General features: G+C 40.1%; 1 protein-coding gene across 2 annotated transcripts in view; it reads right to left on the bottom strand.

Annotated features, from left to right (window-relative positions):
- Positions 1 to 11,571, bottom strand: part of LOC136097694 (ras-related protein Rab-10-like) — a 33,702-nt gene that overhangs the window by 2,974 nt on the left and 19,157 nt on the right. For both annotated transcript variants that reach the window (XM_065830375.2, XM_065830374.2), the window contains exon 5: positions 7,754 to 7,855. In XM_065830375.2, coding sequence (XP_065686447.1) covers positions 7,754 to 7,855 — 102 coding nt within the window. The remainder of the gene's footprint in view (positions 1 to 7,753; positions 7,856 to 11,571) is intronic.

The raw sequence follows: 11,571 nt of genomic DNA, 5'->3' as shown, positions 1-11,571 counted from the left end.
TTAAACACTATTTAAATGTTGAGAATCACTTCAATTCAATAAGACGATTCAATATAGGACCTTCATCAAGCAAATAAGGGCCTGGGATTCATTTAAGCAAAAGTGCTATACGCACATTTTAAAAGTGCACATTCATAACCTGGAGAGATACCACGAGTCCTGCAAAAAGCGCTGAAGCAACAATCGGACAATCCCACATAGTGCTCAACTTCAGCCAAGCCCTGGAAAAGGTGGGGCAACCTCCTCTCCTGAAATTACAGCAGGGAGGTATGCAAGTCTCTCCCATCTGTGAGAACAAGGCAGGCAGCATTCCTTCTTCAGGGCTCCTTGAACATTTAAACTTCCAGCTCACATTTCAGCACAGTTTGTTTTAACGCACTCCCCTACAAGCCAGCCAACAATCAGCAGAAGACTGTGTAAAGGTGAGAAGAAGCAGAATGGTAGCCAGAAGCTCAGATCTCCACTTTAGCATCTTGGGCAAAGTGGAGTTTTGAAAATACTGCCACAGACACAGATGCTGCTCCACTCTGCAGTGATTTTGGAATCAAACACTCGGTTAAGTTGGAAAAGACCTTCAAGATCATCAAGTCCAACCATTAACCTAGCATTGTGAAGTCCACCACTAAAACATGTCCTTAAGAGTCACACCTACACGTCCTTTAAACACCTCCAGGGAACTCAACCACTTCCCTGGGCAGCCTGTTCCAATGCCTGACAACCCTTTCTGTGAATAATTTTTTCCTGATATCCAATTTAAACCTCCGCTGGTGCAAGTTGAAGCCATTTCCTCTTGTCCTATCACTTGCTACTTGGGAGAAGAGACCAACTCCCTCCATGCTACAACCTCCTTTCAGGTAGTTGTAGACAGCAATAAGGTCTCCCCTCAGCCTCTTCTTCTCCAGGCTGAACAGCCCCAGTTCCCTCAGCTGCTCCTCATCAGACTTGTGCTCCAGACCCCTCACCAGCTTTGTTGCCCTTCTCTGAACTCTCTCCAGCACCTCAATGTCTTTCCTGTTGCAAGGGACCCAAAACTGAACACAGCATTCAAGGTGCGGCCTCAGCAGCACTGAGTACAGCAGGACAATTACTTGCCTAGTTCTGCTGGCCACAATGTTTACTATTTGTAATGCAAGCTAGGATGCTGTTGGCCTTTTTGGCCACCTGGGCACGCTGCTGGCTCATGTTCAGCTGGCTGTCAATCAACACCCCCAGATCCTTTTCCGCTGGGCATCTTTCCAGCCGCTCTTCCCCGAGCCTGTAGCGCTGCCTAGGATTGTTGTGACACAAGTGCAGGACCCGGTACTTGACCTTGTTGAACCTCATACAATTGGCCTCAGCCCATAGATCCAGATCCCCCTGTAGAGCCTTTCTACCCTCCAGCAGATCACCACTCCCACCCAGTTTGGTATCATCTGCAAATTTACTGAGGGTACACTCAATCCCCTCATCCAGATCACTGATAAAGATGTGAAACTGAACTGGCTCCAATACTGAGCCCTGGGGAACACACTTGTGACCAACTGCCAACTGGATTTAACTCCAGTCACCACAACACTTTGGGCCCAGCCAAAACTCTCCCTAACATACAGAGCTACCCCAACGTCCCTTGCCTATCCCTTCTGAAGAGTTTATAGAATTCCACTGCAGCACTCCGGTTGTGTGAATCATCCCACCATGTTTCCATGTTGGCAAGTCTATCATAGTTTTTCCGATGCACAATGGCTTCCAGCTCCTCCTGTTTGTTGTCCGTGCTGCATGTGTCCATGTAGATGCGATCAGCTGGGCTACTGATCCACCTTTTTTGGAGAAGAAGCTCTAATTACAGTTTAGTAAGACACTGAAGCTTCCTGCCACCAAATACTAGTTTTTCCTGTTAAATAGCACAGCAGACATGTCTCGCCTAACAGGCAGGCATCTGTTTAAGCTGGTTTTAAGCTCTCTGCTGAATCAGTGCAGAAAATCAGATAGGATGAACTGCTCTCTACAGAACTGCTCCTCCCCAGCTCTAAGCAGGGTTTGTATCACTGGTGTGAAATAGATACCTAACTTCTAGACACAGGAATTGTGATGAGATGGCAGAGACACCACATGTTTTTTGCCTTTTTTTTTTTTTTAATGAGGTAAAGAAAGCTAAGCTAGTATACAAAGGGAAATATCATTTAAAAAAAAAAAAAAAAAAGAGAGAAGCTCTTTGAATGGCTTCTATTGGAGTAAATTTAGAAATCTTACTCAAGATCAGCTGCCCATTCCTTGCTGGAAAACTGCTCAATTTAGCAGTGTCACACCCAGTTGGATTCACCTACTCTGGTACTCCTTCTTGACGTTTTGATACTGGTTCATTTATTTGGAGGTGGTTCACTATGGGTTTGGAAGAATTTTACTCTATACATTTCAATGCCCTCAAGAAAGGCAGACGTGGAGTGCCTGTTGGAAAACCACAGGCTTTAGAGAAACAAGCAGAAGGGACTGTAACTGAAGTTACTATTATTTACAACTTCTTGAAATTCCAGGGATTTTTACCCTCTCTAATGACAAAATGAACATACTTAATGACCGCAATAATTTCGTTTATATGTAACAGTGATAGTTGAGCAAGGCTGGCAAAGCATAGCAGAGAACTTCATGCAACCCAGTTCATGTGATTTCTGTGCCTGAACTGCCAGCAGACAGAGCTCAGTTAGTAAGATCAGTCCTGCCATTTTCTTGATGTGTTTTCCTTCTGTTCTGTAATTCAGATTACTTGTTCACAATGCAAGACAGTCCTCTCGCAACAGGAACGGGCAGGACAGGTCACAAGCAGTATCAAGCAAGAGCCAGGGATATCTTAGCAGAGAAAGTGATCACTGGGGAGACAGGAACAGGAGTGGGAGAGGACAGGGGATCAGGCACAGCAGGACCTACTTGCTGCAGAACACCTTCCTCAAGAAGTGGGAATAAAGTCCTTGCTCCCAAAGCCTGCTGTTCCACACTATAACATCTGACCCGGTGGCAGAGTGTGGGTCTCTATCTCCCTCTTCTGTTAATACCATGGTAGAATGTAACAATGTTGTACTGTCATCAGTTATTTCACAAACTTGAGAAGACCACTGTGCTGTTACTCCAAGGTTCCTCAACCCAGCAGATCATCTATGTAAGGATTAATATAGTTGCACTTCAAAAACCCCAATTAAGAGAGCAATCCGTCTCCGAAGTCAAGATCTTGCAGAAGCAGCAAATGCCAGAAGTCAATCACATGTGTAACATTCCTTTGGTCTCCCCCAGTTTAATTTATTTAACTTTAATCATATGAAACCATATAGGCTGAGATATGGCATCTTCCATAATCAATGGCAAGAGAAAGGCACCTCCAGAACACAATTTTATCCTAAAAACATGCATCTCTTTTCATTGAATAGTGATGATTCCAGACAACCACACCAGCCCAGTCATGTAAATTTTAGCTGGCTAAGGCTGCATGCTAAGATGAATCTCATCCCCTATATTCAAACATTAGGATTAAGTTTTGATTTACATGACCTAATTATGAGCTACTGCTTCCAGAAGAATATCTGGCTCATGCAATGTCCAGAACAGTTTTGTTGGTTTTTTTTTGTTTTTTTTTTTTTGTTTTTTTTAATTAAACAAGATAGTGTAGTAAAATTATGCCCTACATTGCACCAGCACTGAGTTGGTGCCATTTATCCTCTTTGCTTTAATCTCTGTACCTTGGTTCCCATGTGTCCAATGCTGAATATACTACCTAATGTTACTAAAAAGGTTATGAAGATAAAAATCTAAAATAGATCTAAAATACAGCATTACAAGCATTATGAAAAACCTCACAAAGAAATTAATATGCTGTGGTCAGTACAAGATAAATAAAGGGCAAATAAAGCCTGGGGCTCCATGTGTGACTGAGGATAATAAGCACTGAATGTGCACTGCTGGAGACACAGGGATCTTTTGGACAAACTAATAATTCCATGAACCTTGGCAATAATGAAATCCGATTTCCTATGGATTTGGGTCTTGCAGTGAATTAAATTGGATATCCACGATGCAAATTCCAGCTGGAGTGGCTGGTCGAAGTATTTTTCAGTCTCTCTCTGTGTAGTCATCTCTGTCTAACACTGTATGAACTAAGGCTGGAGACTTTCTTTGTGCAGAGTGCTCTGCCTCTCCTCCACCCAACACCTTATTTTCAAGGAACTCCTCGGGAGCTTAGTTATCTTTTAGTTTGACCTGACAAATTGGTTTAAAATCAGCTAGTGAGTTCCAAAGGTACTTTAGGAGCAAAGGAATTGGACACATAGTGTAATCTCAAAAATCTTGTTCCCGTAGGAGAAGGTAAAGAGATCAAGGAAGGACAGAATTGATGCCTGAATGTTTCTCTCAAATGACATCCAGCTGTTAAACATTATATGTCACTCTCAGCAGCACAGGGAAAGTTCTTAACTGGATTTTGGCTGTTCTCTGCTCAGCAGATATATGTTTATTTAATATTATATTAAAACAATCTCAGTAGTCAATCACTCTTGAGAGGTAGGCAGAATATAAATTTTGGTTAATTTTACAGCAGTCTTCAGAGAAGAGCAAAAACTTTTTTGTGGGGTTTTTTTTGTTTGTTTTTTGGTGTTTTGTGGTTTGTTGTTGTTTTCTGTTTGTTGAATAGAGTTTCCCTCCTTATGGTCCTAGTTTAGAAAAATACCAACCACCACACCCACAAAGACAGAAAAATAAAGGCTTGTCATGTTTTTTTATAAAGCTAGTTGAGAAGAGTACTGCTCATCCGCCATGAAACCAAACAACACAAACGTGCAAATATTAACTGCATTCTGGGTGGTATTTTTTTTTGTTTTGGTTGTTTTTTGAGGACTGACTCAGAAGGACAAATAGTTCACTGGCAACCAGAAGCATTGTTAAGGAACAGCTGCCATCTATTAATGAACAGGTTTAAGCATATCTGAGACTCACAAGACTCATGAATAAATAAAATACTGTTGTTATTTGTCAACATGTCCAAACAAGCCTCCTTAGCTGTTACTGGCGTTAGCCATCAGATAAAATCCAACTGTTTTAATGAGACTATCCACATAAATTAGAACTGTAGGACTGAGACCCAGCACAGAATGGCTGAGATAATATCTGAAAGGTCAAGCAGTGCTTTAGTTATCTGAATCGCTGGGATATGGAAGTCTTCTCTCTCCCTTAGGCCCACTAGAAGTAAAACCACAAGAGACAGGAAAATGAAGCACAAAATAATGACAATGCAAACTGGGGCTGTTTGCCTAGTTTTGGTTTTTATGTCTGACATATTTGAATGTGTTTTTTCCCAGTCTTCCACTGAACCACAACTTGTTTTAAATTTCAAAACAATCAAGCTGATTACTCCTGTATGAGCTCTCTAAGTTTGGACACTGATCTTCCCCATTTACAGGAGTATTTTAGGTAGATGCAGTTAATAAAGAAATGCCTGTAGTAGATGGTGAACAAGAGTGTGTATAGAAAAATCCTAATTGCCTCAGACTAATGCATCTGAAAACAGTCTACTGCCAGCCAGCTTGCCCTGCCTAGGCTATCTTACTTCTGAATGACCTCCACATACTTCCCCAAAGCATGGCCATAATACACTATTCCAGGGTGCTGCTTAAATGAGTTTCCCATGTGGGACTGGCAAAGCAATGACACACTTCCACTGAAGCATCTCATCAGTCTGGGGCAGGTGGTCCTATGGCAGAAGTATGGGAGGCCCTGATATCCTGCTACCTCAGACACAGGTGTCTCAGGCCAAAACACTGTGTAAAGCTGAATCTCCTTTTTACAATCATCAAGTGCATATTTTACCACTACGTATTGGATGTTTGACTGAACTTGATCTCAGACTGGCACTTATCATGTCATTTTTCACAGCTACTAGTCACACTTTCTACTGCATCTTCCCTTCTCCAAAATTTCATCAGTTAGTCGAAGTTAAATTCAAGCACTACATGCAGATTTCACAGCTTTGTGAATAAGCAAATTATTTTGTCAAACCTGAAAACCATGATGAAACTGTATGGTAGTCTTATTTTTTTTTACTGTGAACTCCTTCTTATCAGGCCATTGGCAAATCCAATTGGCTAAAGGAGTCCTTGTTTAAACCGACAAACGCATTTCACTAAAAATGGCAAATTATACATCAAAGTAATGGCACTTGATGCCCCATGATGGACTGTAAACGTTTATAGATGAGGTGAAATGTTACTACAAACTTGACAAATTCTCATGGACATACTTTTCAAACACACATACATGCACAAAGAGTGTACAACTGTATTCTCAAGCAGTTCTAGTTCAAGCCATGCAGCAGTGTAATATTTTCAACATGGTCTGAATTTGTTTGCACGTCCACGCTACGAAACCCATGAATTTTCACGAAGATGAGTAGGAATACTGAAGTTCCACTTAAAGTAAAATAAATGCGGGCAACCTTAATGTGAGAAATACCCAAACATAATTTTTGCACGCTGGAGAGGCTTCTCTCAGATCTTACCCAAACAGACTGTGCAGAAATGCTCGCTTAACACATATTTGTCTTTGCAGAAGTTATAATCATAGTTACTGTTCTGTAGTTTTCATGCTTCACACTAACAAATACATTCTCTATTTGCAGTAGACAATGTCTTTTTCATTTACAAGAAATCAGAGTTATCTTATTTGAGACTTTCCACCAGCTATTCAGTGCCACTCCCCTCCTGTTCTAAATGACATTTGACTGTTGAGTTGTTGAGCTTCATTTTCATGCTAAAGCAATCAAAAGCTTCTCCCTCCCAGGCCCAAAATAACCAACTATAGCTTATGTTATTGTATAATACAACAAGACCTTGATTTAGAAGCAGTCCAACCCTGAGCTATTATTCTGACCATTCCCTATGGCTACTTACAAAACACTGCAACGTGTGACTTTGTCAGTAATTTTGCTCATTTATCTTTATTATAAGTCCACGAGTATTCGGAATGGAAGGTTAGTTTTGTATAACTAATATTGGTGATGAATGGCAATGATAATGCAGTGCATGAAGAACATCCATTAACGTCTGAAATAATATTCTACTGTCCAAAAATAAATTGCGATGCAAAACATTTTCAAAGCTAATTAACAATAATTCAGTCCTACAAAAGTATTGCAACTCTGAGGAGTAAGGACCTTTAAGCCAACACACTTGAGGTAGTTAGAGATACTGGCTCTGACAGCTAAAATAGAGATTCTACCACTAATTAACTCAATTTTTTAGGTCCTAATAACTTCAAAAGCACAAGCGTAAATCATCCAAACAAACAACTAGGAACTTTGAATAAAGCATTTGACTGCTGAACATAAAAGGTCCGCTCATTCCATCAGCATGTAGCATCTTCACAGTGTGCATACTCTGCAGAAACCTACATAAAAGGGAATTTCTGGCACAGAAGTGGAACTACTCTAGAGCTGCTAACATGTCCCTTGAAGAAAAGCATGGGAAGGAAAGCCACAAATGCAATTTTCCTGAATTTTCACCTTCTCCCTGAACTGTATTTTACCTGCTCCCCAATTCTGTTGTTTTCTTATCCCACAATTCTTGTCTCCCGCATTCCTCCTCTATGTCTACAGCTACAAGATGCCCTCAAAATATTAACTCCATGATGCAAAACCAACATTGCCTATGCTTTGCTAAACCTCTTCTGTATTTACAACCTTGTCTACCCAATCTGCCAAGAAAAATCTCCCATTTTCTTTCTACTCAGAAAAGGAGCCTACCTTTTCCAGTATTTCCTTAGTCAAGATTGTGAATGCATCCTCAATGTTCACATTATCTCTAGCACTGGTTTCAAAAAAGGGTATTCCATGTTCCCAAGCAAGCTGAAAAACAAACGCAGGCAATGGGATGAACAGTCTTCAGGCAAAAAAAACAACCCACTTCCTAATAGTAATAGCAAGAGATATGGAGGTGGACAGCTTCTAACATGCTATATAAACACTGATTTAGTAAATGTCAGCTCCGTAAAGTACTCTATATTTATCTTCAGTTTATAAAATTCAGGTAACTCTTACAACATTCTTCTTAATTTTTTGCATTTTCAGAACAGCTTTTTTAATCTATCTTTACTTGCAAATAAGAAGAATAAACTCTAGTGAGTCTGTTCTCAATGTTTTATTTGGAAAATGAACTGTCTCCTAGGCAATTATTCAGAGAAAACTAATGGAGTGCCTGCAGAAAATAATAGATAAAAATATGACAAAAACTGTAGAAAGAAAGGCATGATGAAACATAAAAAGAAAAAAAAAAAGAGAGATGCTCCTTTTTACCAGAGAGAGAGAGAAGCACAATGATAATAGGCAAACAAATAACAGATATGTATGCGAAAACCTATTTTGGTAGCAGGAGAAGAGAGAAAATGCTTCGACGAAAAGGGCAGCATACACTTTACATTGGTTGATTTTATTTTATTTTTTCATGTTCTCTTACTTCCAGTGAATTTCCCTTATAGACACCTTGGAGATATACTGGCATGGTCCTAAACTTTTTCTAATTTATACAGTTAAATACATTGAGAAAACCAGTTGCATCATTGCCTCCCAAGGGAGGGAGCCAAGGTGGGAATAGTATCTGCAAAAAGAACATAGCAGAAGAGTTTATTTATTCCCTTTGCAATAGATTCCTTCTCAGTACACAACTGGAGAAGACAAATGCAGGCAAAGAAGATACTGCTTACATCGTACAGAAAATCCTGTAATTACTGACCACTTAATGATTTATTTGGAAGGCTCTCCATTAGGATAAAAAGTCTAATGTTGGCAGTTATGTTTGCTTTCAATGTGCTCTAGAAATAACAAAATTCCAAAATCAGGCATGAAGGTACAAGAACTGGACTTCAAAGTTCTAGTCAAAATATAATAAAGATTATATTAAAGGTAGATTAAAAGTAAGCACAATGGTTTCTTTTCCAAAATGCTAAAAGAAAATGTAATTTCAAAAATCAAGATGAGATCTGGACTGTTTCTTAAAGCAGACACCTTCATAAGGGCTTCTAAAACTCCAGCTGACTGCTATGACCTGTTTTCGGCACTGCAGCAACTTGTTATGGAAAGTTAAGATCACTGGACTACTGGCAGGTCCCAGTGCAAAACAATGATGCATAATGGTTCATAAAGTAAAATACAGGTAATAAAAAAATACTGAGCTAATAAAGTGGAGAAGACTGGTTGGCAGCTTGTAATGTACACAGAATCTACTATTAAATACTCTTCTTTTTTTTCTTGTGTCATGTAACAGATTCCTAGAGGCTACCTATGTACAAAATCTGATGAACACAAATTGTTTGAATCATGGAATCACAGAAATCATTTGAAAATATAACCCCTCTTGAAATGGAGCTACCGTCCAGACAATATGGAGGCAGCCATGACTTTGCCTACCTGAGTCTTGAAATCTGCCAACAATGGAGATTCCGTAACCTTTACGAGACCCCCTGCCATGGCTACATCACCCTTCTAGTGCAACTGGTTCTCCTTATCTCCAACCTGAATCTGCCAAGCCAGGACTTGTGTCTGCTGCCCCTTGCTTTATGGTTTGTCTCTACAGAGAAGAGACATTTAAATTGCTCTAGACCAATTACTGCTCCTCAGCCTCCTCTTCACCCAGTTCCCCCAGTTCTCCTCATGGATTAGCAGTACTAGACCCCAGTCACCTTCGCAGCTGTCTGCTGGACCCTCTGCAGTTTCTCAACACCCTTCTTGAAATGGGAGAGCCAAAGTTCGACACAACATTCCATGTGGATTTGCCAGCACTAAGTAGGGGGGTAATAATCTCCCAGATCTACAGTCCTTTATCCTTCTAATGCAGCCCAGCATGCTTTTAAGCAATGAGAGAACACCGTTGACTTGTATTCAAGCTGGTGTTCATTGTAACCCACTGGTCCTTTGCAGCAGGGCAGTGACTCATGCCAGGGATAACTCCATCCCAGGTGTAAATCTTTGCACTTCTTACTGAATTTCATGCTGTTTCTCTTGGCCCACTTCTCAAGTTTATCAAGGTCCTACAGAACTGGTGTTCTCCCATTTGGTGTGCCAGTCACATCCCTCCACCTCATGTCACATGTAAGTCTCCTTGTATCATCAGCCAGATCACTGATGAAGATGTTGAACGTGAGCCCCACTTGACATCTCTGATGCCCTCTGCTCATTACTAGCTAAAAAACAGACACGCAGCCTTCAATTGCTACCCTTTGCCTCTGGCAGTCCAGCCAATTTTCAGTCCGTCTAATGGTCCACTTGCCCAGCCCACATTTCCTAGCTTCCAAGTGAGGATGCCATGGGAGAGGGTGACAAAAGCCTTACTAAAATCGAGATATATCACAACCACCACTATTCCCTTGTCCACAGAGTCACTTCCTGGCATTGCAGAATGCAACCAGGGTGGTGAAGCACAATCTGCCCTCTTGACTATTCCAGATTACCTTTGTGTCCTCTATGTCCTTGGAAAAGGATTTCATGACAACGTGCCCCGCGATCCTTCCACTGACTGAAGCAAGGCTGACTGACTATAGCTCCATGAGCCCCCTTCCTTGCCTTTGTTAAGAATGGGTGTCATGCTGGCATCTTCTAGTTAACAAGGATCTCTCCCAACCACCACAATTATTCAGAGTTGACTGACGGTGGCTGCAGTCACATTGCCCAGCTCTTTCAACACAACTGGGTGAACTTCATCGTGTCTATGGATGCATTCAACTTCCCTAGCACTTTCTAATCCAATGCTTTCCCACTGCTGCCTGATATGCTCCTTCCCAGACCATGCCAGTACTTGCAGTTACTTGAATTATTATAACAATAATAATAAATTAAATAAATTAAACAAAACAAAATAAAATAACCTTGAGTACTTCAGACTTCTCTGTATCATGTTACTATATTGCCCACTACACCTATCAATGCAACCCAATTTTCTCTGTATGTGCACAATATCAGTCAAAGAAGATTAATGTATATATTATTCCAATTCAGCTTGCATACTAGTAAATATTGTGACAAGCAAGTCCTCTAAAAATGTAGCTAGATAAAAAAAACCCCACAACAATCCAGTGTTAAAGCACACTTGGAAGTATGAACATGGCTTTGGCTACTCCCCTTCATTAAGAAACTAGGAAAGCACATTCAAATCATTACTTTTTGGTTTTGTTTTTGTTTTTTTTTGCCTTTGAGAGCATCTTGAATGGATCAATAAATAAAATACCTAAATACATTTACAAGAAGATAGCAAAAGCAAAAAAAATAAAAGGAAGAATATTCTACTTGGCTCTCTCTTTTAGAAAGATTTGATAGGAGAAAAACGGCCACATTCTACCAAGTCGTATCACCTTCAAAAGTTTAACTTATTTTTCAGAGAAAAATATAATGTTTTTGGTGGAGGGGAAAGGAGGAGCCCAAGAAGGTTGAGTTCAAAGTTTTCTCAAAGTGAATGGAAAAACTATTAATACAAGAAAATACTTCATAGTAGTAAAATTAAATATATCCATTTCTGAGTGATCAAAATTATATAATTACAAAACAAATTTATCAGAGCTAAACTAGTCTATAAA

This window comes from Patagioenas fasciata, chromosome 2, assembly GCF_037038585.1.
Source record: "Patagioenas fasciata isolate bPatFas1 chromosome 2, bPatFas1.hap1, whole genome shotgun sequence".
In the NCBI taxonomy this organism is placed as follows: Eukaryota; Metazoa; Chordata; class Aves; order Columbiformes; family Columbidae; genus Patagioenas; species Patagioenas fasciata.
The sequence above is the reverse complement of the archived record's forward strand: the minus strand, read 5'-3'. Positions and strand labels throughout refer to the sequence as shown.